General features: G+C 48.7%; 2 protein-coding genes across 2 annotated transcripts; both read left to right on the top strand.

Annotated features, from left to right (window-relative positions):
- Nucleotides 1–6,539: 6,539 nt before the first annotated feature.
- Nucleotides 6,540–7,475, top strand: LOC116839620 (olfactory receptor 51I1-like). The gene has a single exon (XM_032805728.1). The coding sequence runs from the start codon at nucleotides 6,540–6,542 to the stop codon at nucleotides 7,473–7,475; it is 936 nt and encodes a 311-aa protein (XP_032661619.1).
- A 7,166-nt stretch (nucleotides 7,476–14,641) lies between these two features.
- LOC116839627 (olfactory receptor 51I1-like) lies at nucleotides 14,642–15,586 on the top strand. The gene has a single exon (XM_032805738.1). The coding sequence runs from the start codon at nucleotides 14,642–14,644 to the stop codon at nucleotides 15,584–15,586; it is 945 nt and encodes a 314-aa protein (XP_032661629.1).
- Nucleotides 15,587–23,087: the final 7,501 nt, after the last annotated feature.

The following is a 23,087-nucleotide window of genomic DNA, read 5'->3' as shown; positions in this document are numbered from 1 at the left end:
TTATTACCCACTATTTATTATTAATTATTAATTATGACAGTATTTTAATTACATTATGAAAACGGCAACACTCTTCCAAGATCTCTCTTTCGTAGCTTGTATCACTTTGAATAAGCCTGTTATAAGACAAGGTTCCTAGGTTTCAGCAAGGAGAATCAGATGTGAAACAGCAGAAGGGTTTTAAGAAGCCAACTCAAAGAGTTTCTCATACACAAGCATTCAGGGCTTGAACAGTCCAGGCAAACAGTGCACATTATAACAAAGCTTAAACTTGTTCTTCATAATAATTTAAAAAACAATATTAGCCGCCAATTTAATTTAAAAAACAGACAAAATATCCCCCTCCCTTTCTATTTCTTATAAGGAATCTTGAAGTTTAAATCTCCTCAGTGTGACAGAGATGCTTGCTTTGATCTGCTTAGCTCTTGGAAGTCCAGGAGCTCTAGGCTGCTGGCTCCATGCTGCCCAGGGTCTCTAGGGACAGCTTTGTCCTCCATTAGGGATTTTTTTCCCGAGAACCCCCTGTAAAATTTCATGAACCCCCAGGGGTTCACGAACCCCAGTTTGGGAACCGCTGCTTCACTAGTTCCCGGTGTTAACTGTGTTTTTTCCGATGGTTCATCAATTCCCAGAACATCTAGCCCCCCTCCTATGTAGCGCAAGACTTGGAATCTCTCCTTGTAGTTCCTGTGTCAAGTCCCTAACTCCTCTGTGAAGTATAGCCCATGCTTACGAAGAATCCCAGTCTGAGAGTAAAGATTCCAAGTGCTGGAGAATTCTCCACGTCTCTCAATAAGTTGCTCCAGCGGCTGGGACCTTATTTCTTGTCTGAATTTGTCTAGCTTCAGTTCCAACCATTGGCTGGATCCATCTCCAGTGATTGGCTTGTTTACGGTTCACAGATTCAGCAGACGTGGGAAGGTTCCATATGCTATAGCAAATATGATCTATAGGCCAAGGCAGAAGATTGAATATGCACTTGAGATTCCTTATATTGTGCATCTTCTGGATGGGTGCGGATATTATTGGTGACCATTCATATTTAATCATTATTAATGTCAAGTTAGATCATTTGGGCCATGCCAGTTTATGCCACCTGAGGATTTGACTTTATAGATCATAAAGCTTTTGTCTATCCAGTCAGGAAGAAGGAATTTCAATGACACAATTAAATTAAATATACCCAGAAGAAACATAAATGTAAACAGATCAGTTTTATTGATTACATATCTCCCAGCTTATAAAGTGAGTTGAGGTGGTGAACACAGATGATTAATCAATTTGTTATGACAAGTGCTCATCGAGAATCTAAGCTCCAATCTTGCAAGTACACACAAAATTTGCAGATCACATAAAAAATTGGGGGAGTGGTAATTAATGAAGAGGACAGGTCACTGCTGTAGACAGTTCTGGGTCACTTGAAAAACTGCGCAAAGCAAGAAATATGTATGCTCATATGGCTACATGTAAATATATATATCTGGGAACAAAGAACTTAGGCCAGTGGGCTCCTCAACCAGCTCTTTTAAAACTCTTGGGAGAAAGTTATCCAGACCTGCTGATTTAAAAATATCCAACTTTAGTAGCTGCTTCTAGCATCCTCCTGAGATACTAGTAGAATGGAAAGAGTGTTAGCATCACTATATGATATGACTACATCATATGTTGTTTCCTAAATACTGAACAAAAATATTTATTGAACACTTTTGCTTTGTGTCCTTTGGCTTCCTTTATCAAATTTCTATAATTCCTAGCTTCTGGATTGTTATATATGTATATCTATATTGCTGCCTTCACTTCTCTTCTAAATCTAGGGTTTTTTTTGTTTTTTTTTAAACATATATAGCCTTCTTTCTCACTTGTGCGATTGTGGCTAATTTGGTGTTCTTAAGTGATTCCCAATGATCATTCACATTTCTCTAATTCAATTCTTCCTTCTAGCTGATTTGGCTGATAATTGTTTTCACCTTTTTGAAACTGGCCCTTTTAAAGCACCAAGTGTGTATATATATATATTTATTATGGGGCTGGGCTTTGTTCTGTTTTCATATCATAAATGTGATCAAGTCATGAGCACATGTACCTAAGCTACCATTCATTTTCAGTTCTGTTGATCAGTTCCTCTTTATTGGCTAGGACATGGTCTAATATAGAATTCTCCCATGTTGGATGCAACACTTTTTGAGTTAGGAACCTTTCATTTATAATATTTAGAAATCCCAAGGATGTTTTAGCACTGCCAGGACGAGACATCCCGGATATGTCACCCAGATGAAAGTCCCCTATGATCAAGTAGCTTTTTTTCCTAAACATTGTAGATAGGTGCATAAGGCCATCCTGTATGTAGTGGGATTTGGGGGGCTAGCAGACACCAACTAATAGTGCATCTTGTGTTGTATCTGTTAGGACCCGGATCCAGAAGGATTCAGGAAAAATTTCATCCAGGTTTCTCATTTTGTACCACAACCTCGTTGATTCTAAGGCCAAAGGGAGCAGTGTGATCAGCCACTTTGACCTCTCGCATAGCACATGTTATAGGACTGGATCTTGTGATTCCTGCACTAGTGGATGTTGTTGTTCTCTGCTACGAATGTGACACTGTCACAGCCAGTAACTAGAACTGCAGCAGATCTTACTTCCACCTTGAAATTGACTAGCTTCAATTTCCAGTGACTGGACAGTGTTCTGCCTTTGGGTTTGTCTATATTGCAGTCACAGGGTGAGATGGAAGCTCGGGCTAGCTTTAATCTAGCTATTTTGTGGTGATAGGGGACAGAGCTCAGCAACCATGGGGCTCACTTCCTGTGCCCGCCACCTGGAGGAGCCGCCGACTTGCCCCGCGCACACTACCCAAATAAGATGCCGGACCGCCCAGCACCCACCAACTGGAGGAGCTGCCAGACCTGCCCCGTGCCCGCCACCCGGGGGAGCCGCCGAACCTGTCCCATGCCCACTACCCGGAGGAGCTGCCTGGAGGAACCCCTGCTTCTGGATCCCCCAGAAGACATTGTCCAGACTCAGGTATCACATGAGGGGGAGTCTGGAAGTAGCCCGGGGGCAGCCGACCCCACTGTGGCTGCAGCACTGCCAGAGCCCATGTCAGTATGTTGCGGTCAGGATCCCCACTGACACAGCAGCGGGACATCTACTGCTGCTACCAGGCTGGGAAGCAGTGGGGTGGGAGGGCCTGCGTTCCCCCCTGCCACCCAACTTGCGGGTGTCAGTCTCCCTCTCTCCCAGGCCTTTTGGAGGTTTGGGTCTACGGTGACAGCTCAGCCCCTGCCCGAGGGCCTGAGTCATTGCTGCCCCGCCCTGACCGAGGTCCCTGACATGACTGTACTCATGTCTGCCTCCACAAGGGCCGCCAGGGAAGACTCCTGTGGCCAGACTAATTCCCCAAACCTCAGCAGTCTGCAGTGAGCCGGTGTGGCTCCCCTCCGCCCCAGAGAGGGTGGAGCCCTGGCCAGCTCCTGTACAGGTCGGGTCACTTGCCAGGGTTATCTGGGTATGTCATAAACAGATCGTTAAGGGTTAATGCCTCTTTTACCTGTAAAGGGTTAAGAAGCTCTGTAAACCTGGCTGACACCTGACCAGAGGACCAATAAGGGGACAAGATACTTTCAAAATCTGTGGGCTGAATCTTTATTTCTCTTTGGTTGGGAGTTGTTTGCTCTGGGACTAAGAAGAGGGACCAACGCTAAGTGCCAGCCTCCCAAACTTTCTGCACCAAGTCCTCATCTAAACTGTAATAACACCAGAAGCGGTAGTCTATTTGTTCTCAACTGTAAATGTCTTTTTGGCTGAGAGGAATTTTACCCTCTGTGCGAACGTTGACCTAAGGCAGAGGAGGTTCTCTGGCTATATAATCTGATAGCCTGTAAAGATTCCATCCACAGAGCTGATCTTTACACTTTCTTTAATTAAAAACTTTCTTTTTAAGAATCTGATTGATTTTTCCTTGTTTTAAGATCCAAGGGGATTGGATCTGGACTCACCAGGAATTGGTGAGGGAAAGGAGGGAGGGATGGTTAAATTCTCCTTGTGTTAAGATCCAAGGGGTTGGATCGGTGCTCACCAGGAACTTGGTGAAAAAGCCTCTCAAGGCTGCCCAGGGAGGGGAAGGTTTTGGGGCAACAGGAAGTGTTCCAGACACTGAAATTTCTGGATGGTGGCAGTATTACCAGATCTAAGCTAGTAATTAAGCTTAGAAGTGTCCATGCAGGTCTCCATATCTGTACCCTAAAGTTTAGAGTGGGGGAGGAATCTTGACAGGGTATCTCTCACTTGATCAGTTCCCTGCCATTGGTTTTGCTGTGCACTGTCTGGGGCCCAGTCTCCTGAAGGCTGGAACACTTTGGTCTCGTTTCTGTGGTTGAGTTGAGCGTGCGGGGCTGGCTGGGGCTTGTGGGCCGTGTTGGATGGGAGGTCAGACTGGGCTGAGACTCTCTGACTCGGTGCCTGGCACACTGGGTAATAGTCAGGTAGCCCTGACGCTCAGGGCTTGCCTGCACAGAGGTGCACATTACTGTAGTGTCACTGCTTCCAGACCCAGCACTAACCAGGTTGAATCTAGCTGGGGTATGTCCATGAAGCTGCAGCCACACCTGATGATGATGGCGTGGACCTCCTGGCAGGCAGAGTAAAGAGGACCCTGTAATCAAACTCAAAGATGTTTAATTGAATCTTTATTCATGGCAGTTGATACATTCATGGCCAGGTTCCCAGCTCTTTCCAAGAAGCAAGAATGTCTGTGAGCGCCAGGGGCTTGAGCGGACATCCACACCCCCGGCATGAGCACTAAACCCACAGCTCTGCTGTCTCCTTGTGAGTCACGTTGGGTAAGGCTGGCCCGAGAGTAAGTTCCACACGCTCCTGGGTTAATCTTTAACTTCTCCCACATTTTATTCTCGTCTTTAAATACTTGTAGACATTCCCCACTAATGGAACGGTCCCCAAATGGCTTTCATTAGTGGTACATTATAATTATCCTCGTGCTGCAAGCCTAGCAGGCACACGCCATCGACCAGTGCAGCTTTATGCCTCTGGGGTAAAGAGAAGGTCTTCCCACTCCTGCGGCCCTGTGCGTTGCTGGTGAGTAGGCTGATTAGACGGGGTACTAGGCGAAGGGCTAGGGGGGCAGCTGGTTGTACTCAGCAAAAATGTCATTGCCAGGCAAGTCTGTGGGGCAGGTGAGCTTTCAAAAAACATTCTGCTCCCAAGATGCATCTGACGTTGTTGCAGCTTCAGACATTCCTCCAAGCATGTTAGTTACGTGAGAGATCATGGGGGTGTCTGTGATGCAGGGAGTCAGAGCAGGAGCGTTCACAGCTGGAATCGTCTTACAGTTTATTGTCCTGAACAGCAAAGAAAATAGGATAGAGGGGGCTTAAAATGAGTCCTTGTTCTCCTGGCCCTTGTGCAACCCTTTGGCACCCTGGAGTCTGAGCACTGAGTGAACCTGGCCCCCTGCATGTGGAATCTGCAGTGGCCCAAACTTATTTCAGGCAAGGCTGCAATCTAACCAGGAATTTCAGGCTGGAAAACTGCCTTTATCCATGTGCCCAGCAGGAAGCTGGAGACGTGCAGCAAGGCACATATGGGAAGGGATGTACCATGTGTGTGGGATGCACATGCCCTGGTGCACACATGGGATATGTACTATCTTGTTTCACTTGCTGGAGGTGCAATAGGTGGGTATGAAAATGGACTCACACAGTGCAGGTACCTGGTATTTTACCTGGTTGCCTGCAAATTTTTCATCTCAAATGTCACTTGAAAAAATCTTCGGTTGTGCACAGTTTGGGGGTGGGAATTGCCCTGCCGGGATTCCTGCTGCTCAGCCAGGGCTCCATCCTGCCTGGTGCTGAGCACGCAGGCCCCAAGCCAGCAGAGCAATGAAGCACAGGAGTAGCCCCACTGGAGGGGAGCACATTGCTGGACTGAGTGCCCAGTGACTCTGCCCTCCCTTGTGCCTAGCAAGGCCTGGGATTGTTGCTCTCATGATGAAGGGAGGTTACTGAAGGCCAGGAGAGGAACTGGCATGGTGAGGGATGAAGTCAGGTCTCAGGTGCTGCATAAGGAACAGAAAAAGACTCAAAAATCAGGACTGTCCCTACTCCCTCGCCTTGTCTCCCCACTGTCCTGGGATCGCCATGGCTACAGCAGGGCTGCATACATATAACGAACATGTCGTGTCAGGTGTGCCTCAGAGGCCCGTAGGTGATAACCGCTATGGGAACGTATGATGCCACATGCAATACTTCTCAATAAATCACATTTGACACAGTGCTGAGAACTGCAACCTGTCCTTTAGGTGAAGCTGTCCCTGGAAGTAACAATTATCACCCCAGTATTATTAGATGTATCATGGTGGCACCTGGGCACAACTGAGAAGAGGTAAGAGCTGTTAGTTTGACTAAGGATTTGTGATCCAGTGGCCCTGCGCTGACCTTTCCTCTTTTTTGATCACAAGGCGACTCACAGGTTCATTTTGCATTTTCACAGGGGTTTAGAGCTGACCAGGACAGAGACTGCTCATCATGACGGATTTCAATAGCACTAACTTCCAGCCCGCAACGTTCCAGCTGGCTGGGTTCCCGGGCCTGGAAGCTGCTAATCACTGGGTCTCGATCCCTTTCTGCGTGTTTTATATCACTGCCATTGTAGGGAATTGCACTGTTCTCTGCATTATCTGGGCAGACCGGCATCTCCACCAGCCCATGTATTTGTTCCTTTGCATGTTGTCCATCAATGACCTGGGTGTCATGCTGTCAACCCTGCCCACGGTGCTCAGCATCTTCTGCTTCCATGTCACAGACGTCGCATTCGATGCCTGCCTGACCCAGATGTTTTTCATTCACTTCTTTTCCAACATGGGGTCGGGGATTTTACTGGCCATGTCGTTCGATCGCTTTATCGCCATCTGCAACCCGCTGCGCTATGCAGCCATCTTGACCAACCCCAGGATTGTGAGAATCGGGCTGGCCATTGTGATTAGAAGCTTCAGTGTGATTTTACCATTACCCATTCTTATTAAATGCTTGCCTTTCTGCCGCACTGAAGCCCTGTCACACGCCTACTGTCTGCACCCTGACGTGATGAGGCTGGCGTGTGCGGACATCACAGTCAATAACATCTACGGCTTATGTGCTGTTCTCTTTGTCTTCGGAATAGACTTGCTGATTATTGTCATCTCCTACATTCTGATTATGACAACCATCTTCAGTATCGCCTCTGGTGGGCAGCGTCTCAAGGCCCTGAACACCTGCGTCTCCCATGTCTGCGCTGTCTTAATATTCTACATTCCAATTATCACAGTCTCTGTCATACACAGGTATGGCGAGAACGTCCCACCACTGGTCCACATTCTGATGTCCAGTGCTTACCTCTTTGTGCCCCCTGTAATAAACCCCATCGTTTACTGTATAAAAACCAAGGCGATTCGAAAGAGCATCCTCAAAATGTTCTCTAGGTAACTAACCCAACCTGAGTGTGAGTTGGTTTCTGATGTCTATCTTTTTCGTTTGTAAGTGGATGGATGGATGGATGGGTGACTTAAAGTTTCAGAAGTGGCTAGTGATTTGGGGGTCTTCAGTCATGTGGTACCCAACTGGAGACATGGCAAAAGGCCTGATTTTCAAACAGGGTTCGGCACTTGTTCTCTGAAAATTAACACTTTGAAGACATCTCTGATTGGGCACCTAAAAACTGAAGGAACAAAAATTTCATATCTCATTTGAAACGTTAGGCCATGATTTCTGTATCGGGTGATTGGCTGACCATGAAAAAAGAGATGCCACAAAGAGTGAGATTAAGTAGGTGAATTGTGGCCTTTCGGGAGGATGTTTGTTCTCTACTTTATTCGTTCATTATGCACAATTCTTAGTATGATGCAGGTGATGTTAAGCTTGAATTGACAACGTATGATTGTTCTAGACTCTTTCACATTTGGAGCTGGGGGATATTGCAAATGTCATAAATAAAAGCAATGCAAATACAGTAACAATATGACAAGACCACAGTAGCAGTTCCAGCAGCAGATCCTTACATGTTCTTTCCCCTGGCAGTACCGGAGTGCATAGGTGCTTCTCCAGGACTTTCAATCTAACATGGGCCGGGCTGTTAACATTAAAGACATCAGGACCATGTATTACACAAATAAATGAATATCCGGTGTGCAGCACTCTGCCCAATGACCTAGGCTGTCCTCTTTTAGCCCCCACAGGTATTTAAGTTGAAAGATGCTGCCCTTTGGTGTAATCTCCCCGCCTGGTGTTAACACATTCAGGGCCCTCTCTGTGGGTTTGATGGTTTTCAATCTAGTGCTCCCTGGTCGGAGGCAGTGATAGTATGCTGGAGCGCTGATAAGCCGGTGACGAGGACTGAGAGCCCCTCCGGACACTGCTCTGGTGCAGATCCAAGGAAGGGCTGGAAGAACTAACCAGTAAACCTGTCCAGCCTGGCTCAATGACGGTGAGAGCCTCAGACCTGTGCGGGGTGCATTGGCAGCAACCCTCTATGCTAGTCCCTCGCTACCTTGTCATCGGATGGAGATAGAAAGGTTTAACCTGTGAGCTAGTGGTGCCTATGGAGACCTGGGGAAAGTGATCGTTTTGGGAGGCTGTTTTGCGGCAGATGCAAGGCACTGGACTGGGAGCCCGAAGATCTGGGTTCTAGATCACAGCCCTACCAGTGACTGGCTTTGTGACCTTGGGTGCATCTCTTCCCTAGTCTGTCTCGCTTTCACCTCCCCTCATTTTTGTGTGTTAGGGCAAGGTCTGCCTATTACTGTGTGTCTGTGTCTCTCACTGTCCAGGACTTGGGCACGGAGTGTATGGGGGGATCAGGAACGATAAATAAACAAGAAGACTTTAAACCCTCTGTAGCAGGGTGGTCCCCTGCTCCTGCTCTGAAGGGCTTAAAACAGCCCAGGAGAGGGCTGTGGTTGGGGCAAGAAGCCTGGGTTGATTGGGGAAAGCAGGCTCAGCTATGGCCATGCTCCAATCAGGCCGAGCTGGCCCCTGTAAGAGGCTGGGAGCCAGAAGCCCAGTCATCTCTCTCTGACTGGAGATGGAGACAGGCCTGCTGCTGGGGAACTCATCCAGGGGACCTAGAGTGAGGCAGGGCTGGGGAAAGGCCTTAGGAGCTGGGAAGCAATAGGTCAGCAACTCCCCAGGCTGCAAGGCCTAGTTCTAGGCCCACCTATGTATTGGGGTTGCAGGGGGGCAGCCTGAGGGGGGGTAAAGGCAGCCAGTCCAGACTCCTTTGCCGGTGATGAGTGGCTGATACCACAGTCTGCCCCAATGAACAGGGGCTAGATGGAGACTGGGCAGTAGCCAAAACTGAGGCGAGGTGGGGATAGTGGGTTGGGGGTTCCCCAGGGAGAGGATAACCATGTTCGGATGGGGTACTGCCAGGGGCAGCACTCCAGAACAGGGCACTGAGTCCGGAGGGCACGGGCCAGCGGTAGTGGATCACCAGCGAGAGGGCATCCGGGCTGGAAAGCGAGATATCCCTGAGAGACCATCAGGAGTGCCGCAGGGGTGAGCCGATGGTCCAACCTCATCTTCAATGAGTTTTGGAGCTGTGCACGCAAAGGGTGCAGAGCTGGATGTTTCTAATCCCATGCACCAGAGCTCAGGTGCTAGGGTGAGGGACCATTCTCAGATGCGTGCATCTAGACGCCAAATCTCACACTTGTTCTCAAGGTGGCTTTGGAAGGCTATAGAGGGGCACACCCTCCACAGTGCCAGGTCAGTATCCACAGGCGCTCACACACATGCAGGTGCTAAGCTGCTTATGGCCTCTCCGATTCCCTCTGCACAATCCAAGGCACTCCGGGTCAATCCCGTTCCACCTGCCTTGTGTCCTTGTTGTGTGTGTGTGCGTGCATGTTGGCTGTTATTCGTGACTTCTTCATCCAGTAGCCAGACTTGTATTTCCGCCTCTGTGACCCATGATCCGCAAGGCCATTGTGTCATCTGCATTGTTTGTCTCTAGGCACCGTGGATCCCCTGCCCTTTGCTCTCACCTGAGTATCCAATGGTTCATGTGGGTAGCCAGCCACGTAGTTATGGTGTGATCTGAGGTACTGTGTCTCTCTAGAGATAGTTGGGTCACAGGTTGTGATGAGTAGGGACTTGTCTGTGTGGACGGAAAGCGGGGAGGACTTTGGTGATGGCAGTGCTCAGCTGAGACCCGACCGCAGGAGGAGGGGGGGCACTGGGCGGAGGGAAGAGGACAAAGGATTCGGCCGGAGGAGGAAAGGCGGACAGGTTGGGTTTGGGCTGTGGGCGGAATTAGGGATCCTGACTGGGATCGAGCACCTGACCCCAGAAGGATCGTGGGGGGTCCTGACTGTGCCTGCAAGCTCTGCTGTAACTGTTGTTCCTGTTGTCCAATAACTTCTGTTTTACTGGCTGGAAAAGTCATGTGGTCGCGAAGAGGGGTGCAGCTGGGACCCGAGATCCGTAACAACAGTCAAATGGGCTACTGTAGTCTGTAACCTATCACATTTTCAGCTTCTGTACCAATGACTGGGAGGCGTAGTGTGATGCCAAATTTTCAAGAGGCTTCAGAAGCGATTCTGGGATTACAGGTGTTAAGGCTACTTCAGTACTGGAAATTGGTTGACCATGTAAGAACAAATTCTCAAACACATAGCATGAACATGATTTGTTGAGGAGTGTGTAACCATGGCTCTTTTGTAAGGAATCATGCTCCCAATCTACTAGAATCTTTGCGGGCATCACACAATGTGGGCAGGGTAATCATGGATATATTGGCCTATGGCCTTTCGAAAAGCCTGTGACAAGGTCCTTCATCAAAAGCTCTTAAGCAAAGTAACTGTCATGGGATAAAAGCAAGGTCCAAGAAGGATGGTCTCTCATGGATTGTATGGTTAAGAAAACAGAAATAAAAGGTAGGAAAAATGGTCAATTTTCAGAAGGAGAGAGGTTAAAAGTGGAGTCCTCAGGGGTCTATGTTGGGACAACTACTGTTTATGATTCATAAGTGATATGAAGAAGAGGGAAACTACAATGATATGGCAAGTTTGTGGATGTACAAATTACTCAAGATGTTAAGCGCAAAGCTTACTGTGAAGATTACAAAGGATCTCTCAACACTGAGTGACTGGGCAATGGAGATGAAATTCAGTGTTGATAAATGCAAGTAATGCACATGGAAAATTTATTCAACCTACATATAAAATGATGGGGTCTAAATTAGCTGATTACATAGACAAGAGATAGCTTGGAGTCATTTGTGGATAGTTCTGGAACACACCCTGCAGTAGCAGCAGTCCAAAGCAACAGAATGTGGGAATCATTGAAAGGGATAAATGTCAGACGACAAATATCCATAGTTGCCTCTCTACTATAACACGCACCATAGTCCACACCTTGAATATTGCTGCAGTTCAGGTTGCCTCATCTCAAAAAAGAGATATTAAGATCTGCCCATAGACAGGGCAACAAAAATGAATGAGGGCCTGCACAGTTCGTATGAAGAGAGACTAAAAGATGGGACTTTTCAGACCTGAAAAGACACGTAAGCGGGGGGGATGTGATCGATGGTCTAAACAATCATGATGGTGTGGGAGTTGAATTGGAAGTAGTTCATTTACTCACTTCTATAGCAACGACCAGGGTACGCAGGTTAATGTATAGAGAACCCTGCTGACGCGCTTGGGGCCCTGGCCACTGTCACAATCGGATCTGGGCTAGATCGAATTGGTCGACTCAATGTGCTGTTTTATTGTACTATCCGAGGTGGGCCATGTTGCTGTAGCCACAAAAACCACGAGGAGTCCAGGCGGCCTCTAACGGCTAAATCTGTCTAAATCTGTAGTCTTCAAGTGCCGACGGATCTATTTTCTTATTTATGGCGTTCTCCATGTAGAATGATACAAGCAGCAAAGTCACAGGCTCCTGCTACCACTACGCTCCTTCCTGATAGACCCATGTTAAGACATCAGCTCCGCTTAGTTTCCAGTGGACTGTGTGACCCAGAGCTGCTGCAAGTACGGAAATATCTCCCGGCTGCAGTCTCGGGGCTATACCTAGGAGCGTCTGCGGTCTCAAGGCTTTTCCCTCCATGGTCGAAGAATTTTCGTCATGTCCACCTGGTGAGTCACTGCATGTGAGGGGAAAGGGGTTGATTACCATGACACATCTAGTGAGTTTTTACGGGCGAGATATGAGTTAAATAAGCTTTAAAAAAGTTTATATTCAGCATTTTAAAAATTGAATTTCAACCATTTACAGAGATAACTTAGACCCTAATCTATCTCTGCTTTGAATTCTACCCTTACTTGTTAGTTGGCTCTGGATGATTTTCCTCCTGGACAGATGGGATCAAAGCCAGCACAGTCAGCAAAGCCCCTTGGCGCGTTGAGACAGAACAGCAGGCAGCGGAGGAAGGGGCAGGGTGGATTTTTTAGAGGAGTTTAAAGCCTGAGATGTCCTCAGCTCTGCGTGAGAGTTAATTGCCCCAAGGCTCTATCATAAGAGGAGGGATTTGCCCCATTGCCTCTGGCCAATGTTCCTCTGCCTCCTGGAGGGACATGCAGGAGCTGGGTGGGTCTGTGATGCACCTGAACATTGCAGGAATGTTAAACCTCATCAAGCTCTTCTCACTCATCCCTTCCTAAACCCCAGCCTGGCACCTCTGCCTTCTGGCCTGACTTGGTTTCCTCAATCCTTAACGAGAAAGAACTTTTCAGCATATTTGACACAGAAACACACACACACACGCTCACATGCACAGACAGACAGAAACACACAGAGACATACACTCACACACAGACACACTCACATGCAATAGCTCTCTCTCATAATACACACACATAGAAAGACAGACATACACTCACCACAGAGACAGACAGACACGTTCACACAAACACACAGACAGACAGATAGAAACATACAGAGATACACACACTTACATGGACACACGCACTCACACTCAGACACACTCAGACAGGCACACAAACCATCTCACACCCAGACACACAGACATACACGCACACACACACATACACTCACACGCAGAGACAGACACTCACAGGGACACAGACACACACATACACTCACACAGAGACACACGCACACACGATGTCTCTTTTTCTCACATATACACACATAGAAAGACACATACACTCACCACAAAGACACACACACAGACACATTGACACACACACAGACACACACACACATATACTCAAACACAGACACACACATTTCTCTCTCTCTCTCTCTCTCTCTCACACACACACACATACACACACACACACACAAAGACACACATACAATCACCAGAGAGGCAGACAGACACAGACACACACAGGTACATTCACAAAACACATAGATAGACAGTCACACACTCAGACACAGACACACTCACACTGACATGCACACACACACAGTCTCACAGCCAGACACATACACACGGTTGCAGGTCAGTTTTTCCTCGGCACAGCTCAGCCCTGCCTGTGCCTCCCCCCCACATTCCACCTCGATAAAAGCTAGCACGGGCTGGGGTCCATGAGCAGGAGAATCACCCCCCGTGCTTGCAGCACAGATGTAGCCTTAGGGACAAATCCTGCCCAGGTTTACAGGCTGTCCAGCCCTACTGAACTCCACAGCATTGCACAGCCACTGTGTAGGGGAGGACGGAGGCCAGCCTGCAACCTGTGAGTTCTCATGGCTGGGGCCTGTTCCTTTAATCATTTGTAAAGCGCTGATGTGCACCTGTGGCTGCAGAATCATATTAACATTAATAAGCAAGAATAAATCTGTCCTTTTCCTGCCTTCAAAGAGTCTAAGAGGGCTGGAGATCATATGGCATAATGCAGAGCACAGTTAAACACGGGGCCTGATTCTGCTTTTAGCGGCATCCCTGTCCGAGGCGGGAAGACCCACCACCCAGCTGGGAGGCAGGGCTCAGACGCACTGAGGGGTCATGGGGCTTGCCACACTTTGCACTGTGCCAGAGTCAGAGCCGGCAGGTGGGTCTCCAGCCTTCCCGCTGCTGTATGGGAGAGGGCGGCAGGAGAGTGGCAGGTGGTGGAGAGGAGCGAGGTGCATCATTCCAGGCTGGCAGAGCTTCATAGATTTAAGCCCAGAAGGGACCACTCTGATCAACTGCATCGCACAGGCCAGAGGCCTGCCATGAATTCATTCCTGTGTGAACTAGAGCTGTCTCAGCTGCCAGTGCTGGGGAATTCACAGCTGCCCTTGCAAAGGGTTTATTTCCCTTGCTGTTAACAATGTGCACCTTACTTCTACTCTGAATGTGACTAGCGGGGGGGCCAATTCATCAACCTCCTCCCTGAGGAACGTTCTTGAGCTGTGCACAGTGGAACTGTGGGAGCAGAAACTCTTAGTTCCTTCTAATGAGCTAGGGCTGGAAATGAATTCTTGGAACCTGGCTCTTCAGGCTTGATTCAGAACAACTCCTCATTGATTTCACTGGGGAGAGCAGCCCCAGGCTTGCAGGACAGGGCCCTTATGCATTGGGATTCTGCAAGTCAATGCTGAACTGCAGGTCCCTTCCCAGTCACCTGGTCTCCAGGTAACTCTCAGGTTCATTTTGCATTTACACAGGGGGTTGGAGCTGACCAGGACAGCAACTGCTCATCATGGTGAATTTCAATAGCACCAGCTTCCATCCTGCCACATTCCAACTGACCGGGTTCCCAGGCCTGGAAGCTGTTCGCCACTGGATCTCGATCCCTTTCTGTGTGGTCTACATCACTGCCATTGTAGGGAATTGCACTGTTCTCTGCATTATCTGGGCAGACCGGCGTCTCCACCAGCCCATGTATTTGTTGCTTTGCATGTTGTCAGTCAACGATGTTGGTATGTCTCTGTCGACCCTGCCCACGGTGCTCAGCATCTTCTGCTTCGAAGTTACAGACGTCGCGTTCGATGCCTGCCTGGCCCAGATGTTTTTCATTCACTCCTTTTCCTTCACGGAGTCGGGGATTTTACTGGCCATGTCGTTCGATCGCTTTGTTGCCATCTGTGACCCGCTGCGCTATGCAGCCATCTTGACCAACCCCAGGATTGTGAGGATCGGGCTGGCCCTTGTGATTAGAAGTACCAGCATGCTCCTCCCTTTCCCCTTTCTGATTAAACGGCTGCCAATCTGCAAAGGCAATGTCCTCTCCCACGCCTACTGCTTGCACCCAGACATCATGAGACTGGCGTGTGCGAACACAACAGTCAATAACATCTACGGATTATTTACCATTCTCATCACTTACTGCTTAGACTCAGTGTTCATCATCCTATCTTATGTTAAGATTCTAAGGACTGTTTTTAATACTGCATCCCATGAACAGCACCTCACGGCCCTAAACACCTGCGTCTCGCACATCTGTGCCATCTTACTCTTTTATATCCCAATAATTGCAGTCTCTGTTATGCACAGGTTTGGAGGAAATGCCCCTCGTCTTGTGCAAATTCTTATGTCCTATGCCTATCTCTTTATCCCTCCTGTGTTAAACCCAATTGTTTACAGCATGAAGACAAAGGAGATTCGCAAGGGGATCTCCCGAATGTTCTCCAGAGATTTAACGTGACCTGGGAGTTGTGTCAGATATGGTTTTGTTGGACGACTTTTGTGACTGAAAGTCTTACCTTCTCAGAGGACATTCAAACCTCTCCAACAATAAAATACTAGAACAATTCAAAGTGTGTATAGGCAGTTGCCTGCAAAATATTCCATTATTTCCTCTTATGTCTTTAAATTACAGTCTCGGATGTTAAAGGCAATAAAAGTCAATCAGTCTTTTGAGGCAGGGACTGCGGCTTCCAGTGGGGGTGAACAGTGCCCAGCATCTGAATAGAAAATAAAAAACAGGTAGAAGGAAACACACCTCTCAAATCTATAACTTTCTGGGGTGAATCGAGCCAAGTTCTGCACTAGGGGACACCTGTCTGTCCTGTTTGCCATGGGGGCCAGCACTATCTCAAAGCAGTAGATTAACGGTAGTTGTAACTGGGGGGAGGCTGAGTACTTTTTTGCATCAGCAAATTGAGCAACTTGAACATACCAGGGGATCCAGGTGTCCTTCTGTTGCACCCCACAAGCTCACTATGTGCCACCTTCTATTTAAGAGAATTAATGCAAATCCTCAGACGCCACTGCCCCCCCCCCCCCCCCAAGGCATTCTCAGTCTCTCAGAGAAGTCTTCCAAAGGGGCAACATTTGAAAGTGCTTTGGAGGGCCCGAGCTGAGATGGGGGCAGTTGTTATGCTGGGAGGTGTGTATTCCTCCCTTCAACCACTGCTTTGATCTAGAGTCAATTCCTGAGGTGGCTGAAGCTGCTGGTTCTACTAACCAGATGCCAAGGACTCCTCCTTGTATTCCCCTTTTCTCCTTTCCTGCTTTGCTGAGTGTCACCAACATCCACAGGGCTGCACTCGCTGATGGCTAGAACATTCCCTGAAATTTCGGAATTGATTGGCTGCAGCATTCAAACGTCATCATGTACAGACAGAGAAATAAACAGAGACGTGCCATTGGTTTGCATGTGTGACTGCACTTCTCTTGGCTGTGTATGTTAAAGAACAGATAAACAGCTTTGAGGAATGAGAAGATGGACAGAAATACTTTGCAATACAATGGGCCCATGACATAAATTGTATTTTTCGTCCCTACTCTACTCAGCGGCCATTTCTGTTCCTTCAGTGTCCCGAGCCTCTGTTTGCCAGAAGCTGGGATGGATCACTTGATTCCCTGTTCTATTCATTCCCTCTGGGGCACCTGGCTCTGGCCACTGTCGGAAGACAGGAGACTGGGCTGGATGGAATTGGACTGATTCAGTATGGCTGGTCCTATGCAGGCCCTGTTAAAGTTGCCATTGCTGGGACTGAGGAACTGGCAAGACCAGTGGGAAGGCGAGGACAGCGCTGCAGAGTGGTGATGCAGTTTGCATCAGAAAGGCCATTCACTAAAGCGGGTGGACAGTGCTCATGGAACCGTTTCCTGTGTGAAAATGCCATTTCCAGAACCAAAACAGTCCACAGGATGGTGTCCATTTTGATGACATTTCCAATGGAGACGTGTCAAAATGAATCATTTCGACTTTCTTGTTTCATTTAATGTCAGACTTTTTCGTCTAAAGGAGGTAAAAACATTCTAGGTTGACTTTATTTATTTTTTTTCATTTCATTTGGACTGTTCTGTTATCTGAATCTATCATGATTTAAGTATCAGAGGGGTAGCCGTGTTAGTCTGGATCTGTAAAAGCAGCAAAGAGTCCTGTGGCACTTTATAGACTAACGAATGTACTGGAGCATGAGCTTTCGTGGGTAAATACGCATCCGACAAAGTGGGTATTCACCCACGAAAGCTCATACTCCAATATGTCTGTTAGTCTATAAGGTGCCACAGGACTTTTTGCTGTTCATGTGATTAGTCATTCTAATACTTTACATTATAGGAGGAGACAATGGGATTTCTGATCACAATTTACAGCATGTTCATCTGTGAAAGTGCTCAGTAGTGATGGTTACTGTTGGGGGCCAGCGATGAGCTTTTATGCTCCTAAACTACCCGGTGCAGCTCATTCTCTTTATCATGTCCTAGAGTTCAGTTTTACTCCTAAATTCTCATGGGTTTTTGTACATACTTGTTATAAATTAAAGAGGAAGAAGCTAATTATGTCCCTAGGAACATTCATGACATCACAGAGGATGTGGCAGAAACATCCTGCTCTGACATCACAGAGGACCAGGAGGGCCAATGAGGTTTTGGGAAGCAGCGGCTGGCGGATGGAGGCAGCCAAATCCTGGACCATCAGTAGAGGCTGCAGACCATATACCCGTGCCCATGGGCAGAGCCCTGACTCCACATCTCCCAGGCACAGGGAGAGGGGCCAGGGCAGCCCTGTGATGGGCTGTGGGCAGAGTCTCCACGGGGCTAAACTGCCTGGAAATATTCACCCAGAAGTGACAAACAACTGGGTCTGGAGTGGCCAGAGAAAACCCATCCCTGGGGATGTGTGTGGGGGCTGGAATGACAGGACGTAGTCTCCTCGTCCACACCCTCTCAGCCATCCCTCAGCTCAGAACCATCTCTGGGTTCTTGTGGAGGGTATTTTTACAGACCCTCTTTCCCCCATGTCTGCCCCACTATTGCAGTCCCGAGCCCAGCATCCTTCATTGGACTGCAAAGAGAAAGTCCAGGGAGCCTGGCTTCTGGAGGCGAAGGGCTGTGATGAGCTGTTCTGGCGGGACCCAACTGAGAGTGCCAATTCAGGACCAATTGCTCAAACAGGGCAGTTATAGCCCAAAAGTGGGGTTTTCCACCTCTAAGGCAAACCAAACCAGCCAGCCAAAGAGGACTTGCTCTCACCTCATTGGCTCACCACAAGTCACACAAGCAATTTCCTTAGACACTCCAGTCTCCAGTACACCACCAGTGCCACTCGTCCTGGGGATGAATGGTTATAAAACCACACCCCAGTAAAATAAAAAGGTTCTCTCGATCCCAAAGAATCAAGCCCAGACCCAGGTCAATATACAAATCAGATCTTACTCACAAATCATGCTGTGGCCAATCCTTTAAATCTAAAATCTAAAGTTTTATTCATAAAGGGAAAAAGGTAGAGATGAGAGCTAGAATTGGTTAAATGGAATCAATTCCATACAGTAATGGCAAAGTTCTTGGTTCAGGCTTGTAGCAGTGATGGAGTAAACTGCAGGTTCAAATCAAGTCTCTGGAGTACATCCCCTGCTGGGATGGGTCATTCAGTCCTTTGTGCAGAGCTTCAGTTTGTAGCAAAGTCCCTCCAGAGGTAAGAAGCATGACTGAAGACAAGATGGAGATGAGTCATCAGCCTTTTATAGGCTTTTCCAGGTGTTTGAACATCTCTTTGTCCTTACTGAGGAAAATTACAGCAAAACAGAGTCTGGAGTCACATGGGCAAGTTCCTGCACACCCTGCTGAGTTACAAGGCATATCTGCCTTCTCTCAGTGGGTCAGTTGTGTAGCTGATGATCCTTAATGGGCCATCAAGCAGGCTAGGCAGAGCTAACACCAACTCGTCTGGGATTTTTCCCAGAACTACAGCACCAATTTGAAATACAGACAGTATAGAGACAATACTCATAACTTCAATTACAAAATGATACATACATATAGACACCATAATCATAACCAGCAACCCATAACCTGGTCTTAGACACCTTATATGACCCTCTTTACATAAGATTTGGTGCCACTACAGAACCTTGGTTGCAACCCATATTCTATATGGTCGTAGTTTATATCAATAACATCACAGGGCTCACCTGCAGCAGCACCGCCGCAGGGCTCAACAGGAGGGTGTACGCCGTGGGGGCAGCACGCGGGGACTGGAGATGTGTTCACAGGCGGGGTTCCAGCCCTGGGGTAGCGCCCGCCTCAGCAGGTTGGGCCACACCTGACTTCTTAATCTTTCCAAGCTCCAACGAGGAACCAGACGTAGCCCTCTGTGTAGCCTCTTAGAAACCAAGCCTTGACCCAGAGCACTGGACCGGGTTCAGGAGACCTGGATACTAGTCCCAACTATGCCACAGGGTTTATGTTTGACTGTGGATGAGTCACTTCACCCTTCCATGCCTCAGTTTCCCCATCTATAAAATGGGGATATGAGTCTGACTTCCTTAGTAGCACACTTTGAGCTCTGTTGATGAAAGGTGCTATAGAAGAGCGAGGGTTTGTCTGTGTTCAGGGCCAGCAGCCTTTGACATACAGAAATTCTGCTTATTATCTGGTTATGAAATAATTCAAACCCAAAGCTAGGCAAGGATGGCCAGAGGACAGAGACTGAAATCTGGCCTCTACAGCTGCCCTCTCTTAGGGAGGCCTCTGTGTCTCACACAGGCCCCACCCTGGATCAGACTGAGAAACGGGTGCTCGGTTTCTCCTCTCCCGGTCCTGCCACCAAACCCCACCCTCTTCTCCAGCACTCTGAGGAACATCACCGCATCTAACTCTTCACCCCTCTCTGCCTCCATGTCACCATCTTCTGCCGCCCGCCCAGCCCTTCTCCATCAACCTCCTTCCTGCTCCAGTTCTCAGCTCGCTCCAGCCCTCTCCTCGCATCTGTGGCTCCATGCTCCCATTTGTCACGAGGGCCGCTCATCCCGCCCTGCTCTGTCTGATCTGGAGGGCGGAGAGGAATGGGCGTGAGGTCAGGAAAGGGGTCCGCAGAGGGGTGGGAGGTGGTGGCAGGGATGCATGTGGGCAATGGAGAGGATGGGGCTGGAGGGACGCCAGGCCTAATTCCAACCCACCCCGTGAGCTGTGTGCAATCCGTACAATCGCTGGCACTGCTAAATCAAGCGCCTTCCCCCAACTTCCAGCTCCACACTTAACAAGCCCCAAAGGGAGTGAGAGAGATAATCCCTGATGAATGCTCCGTACTAGCAGCAGGGTTGGGGACCCTGCCTCCCAGTGCACTGGCAGACTGCAAATACTGAATGAAGAAATGGATTGTGACCCGCTGTGGGGCTGGGACTAATGAGAGATAAATATTCCCCTGCTCATGTTTATTAATGCTAAGGGGACATTTCACCTGTTCTGGGCGAGAACCTCCTCCCCTTCTGATTGCGCACAATTTGGGCGAGTTACGTGCTTCATCTGGTTAGACCAGTGGACCAGGGTTCTCAGAAGAAACAGAGAATCCTCTTCCTAGTGGCCTGGCTGGTGGATCTGGCTCACGTAATCAGGGTCGAAAAGGTCACAGGATTTTGGAAAGGGAAGGAATTTCCCCTTGGTCAAACTGGAACGGATCTTGCTAGTTTTTTACCTTCTTCTGCAGCCTGGGATGTGGGTCACCTGCTGGGATCACCAGGGCATGTCTCACTTGATCAATACCCTGCCACTGCAGGGGCTTCAGGTACTGGGGGTTCCTCAGTCCTTCCTGTTCTCTCCCTGCCGGCTGAAATGCTTTGCTCTAAATAAAGTTTGATGGCTCAGTAGAGAGGTACCTGGGTGAGGTTCCCTGGCCTGTGTCATGCAGGACGTCTACACACTATGAAACTGTGAAACATCCTCAGGAACTTACAATTATTTACTCAACTTAATATACGCTGTCTCAGGGTTAGGAAAACCCAGCCCATACCCAAAGAGCACCCCCTGTTCCGATTCGCATTGACCTGCTGTCGGTAGAAGCTACGTCTGAGCAAGGACTGCAGAATCCAGACCCAAGCGAATAGCTGATAAGGTCAGAACATGCTGGGAATGGCTTCTTGCATTTGTAGCAGAGAGAGAACTCATGAGTGGCTGGAGTCGGCTCGCTGAGATTTACTGCCCTGCCTAGACTCTGGTTTGAAAAGTTATTAACATTTTAAATAGCAGCATCAGCATGGTCATCGGGAGCAGCCTGGCTAATTTCAGCTGGGCTGTGTGGAGAAGCAGGAGGATCCAGCCTGCAGGAGACGTGTCTAGGTGGATGAGAGACCCCATGGAAATGCTGATATATTAAAGCGATTAGCCAGTCACCTTCAGCTGCAGGTCAGTGAGTGTAACGGAGAGCAGCAATTGGTACCCAGCCCATAGAGAAGCTGCCAGGTTTGACTGTGAACAGAGCTCATGACACAGCAGCTGCTCAGTGATGGATAAAGGCCTGCAAGAAGGAGACTCCTCAGGCTGTGCCATTGGCCCCCTTTCTGCAGCCAGTCACGCACAGGGCTCACTTTACACACACGCGGGTTACCGGTTAGGACTGGGTGCTCTGCCCTCTGGCACTTTGGCACTGGCCCAATAACAGGGATTGACGGATTCCAGCAGCGGGGGGCGGGGAGAGGGGAACACATGGGTCAGCTTCATTTTTTTAACAGTCTCCTTGGTGACAGCAATGCAGCAAGAGGGACACTAGGAACCTGCAGTGCTGCATTGCCTCCGGGGTGCATCACATAAGTGGCACCAATCTCCTCAGCCTTCCAGGGGAGCTTCGCTGTGAGGACAGGCCCCTCTGGGAGGCGGAGGGAAAGGTAAACGGCTGGAGCTCCTCTGATGGTTAGAAACCTTCCTCTAATTTCAAGCCTAAACTTGTTGCTGGCCGGTTTCTATCCATTTGTTCTTGTGTTCACATTGGCACTGAGTGTAAAGAACTCCTCTCCCTCCCTCTGAGGTATTTCCAGAGAGCAATCGTACAACCTTTTGGTGCCATTCCAGCGTAAGTGGAGCTCATCCCTCCTGTACAGATCACTTCTTCTCCAAAAGGTTCCCCAGCTCCTAATAACCCTAAATCCCTCCTCCCTGCACCACTGTCTCATCCATGCACTGAGACCCTGCAACTCTGCTTGTCTGACTGGCCCTGCGCGTGGCACTGGAAGGATTTCAGAAACTGCTACCATGGAGGTCCTGGACTTCAATCTCTTACCTAGCAGACTATGTTTGGGCTCCAGGAAGTCTCTCCACCCTTCTCTATGTCACTGGTACCTACATATACCATGATCCCTGGCTCATCCCCAGCGCTACCTGTAAGTAGTGCTGGGGATGTCTCATGAGATTCACTACCTTTGCACCCAGCAGGCAGTCACCATGTGGTTCTGACAGGCATCACAAACTCAACTATCCATAATTCTAATAATAAAAATCCCCATTACTATTGCCTGTCTTGTCCTAATAACTGGGGTCCTTGCCCTGGAGGGGTGTCATCAGTCTGAGAGGAGATCATGACATCATCAGGAAGGTGGGTCTCCACTATGGGATCATCCCCCTTTGTTGCAGCTAGATGGTTCCTGCCCCAAGATTTGCCTTCTCCTTAACTGCATGGAGGCATTTGCTTCCCAGCTCGCATTACCTGTTCATGGTAGCGACATTGGGGATGGTCCTTGTGCCCCACCTGGGAACCACTTGCTCCATGGGGAATAAGGCAGGTGTCCATGTGGTTTCTTGCTTACAGTGACATCAGCAGGGACGTCACAGTCCACCCAGGCAGCCCCAGGTTAGGAAGCTGCAAGCAGAGGACCAGCATGGGGCAGTGCACTAGCTGGCATGAGCACTCTGGATTTGGACATTCCCAGTCCCTCTAACTCTCTGGTCTCACTGCTTTCCTGGAAGGAATCAGCGTCGTGTTAGCC

Source organism: Chelonoidis abingdonii, chromosome 1 (assembly GCF_003597395.2).
Source record: "Chelonoidis abingdonii isolate Lonesome George chromosome 1, CheloAbing_2.0, whole genome shotgun sequence".
Taxonomy (NCBI): Eukaryota; Metazoa; Chordata; order Testudines; family Testudinidae; genus Chelonoidis; species Chelonoidis abingdonii.
The sequence above is the reverse complement of the archived record's forward strand: the minus strand, read 5'-3'. Positions and strand labels throughout refer to the sequence as shown.

Coding starts and splice junctions, on each gene's coding strand:
- LOC116839620 (XM_032805728.1), top strand. CDS start 6,540: ATGACGGATTTCAATAGCACTAACTTCCAGCCCGCAACGTTCCAGCTG.
- LOC116839627 (XM_032805738.1), top strand. CDS start 14,642: ATGGTGAATTTCAATAGCACCAGCTTCCATCCTGCCACATTCCAACTG.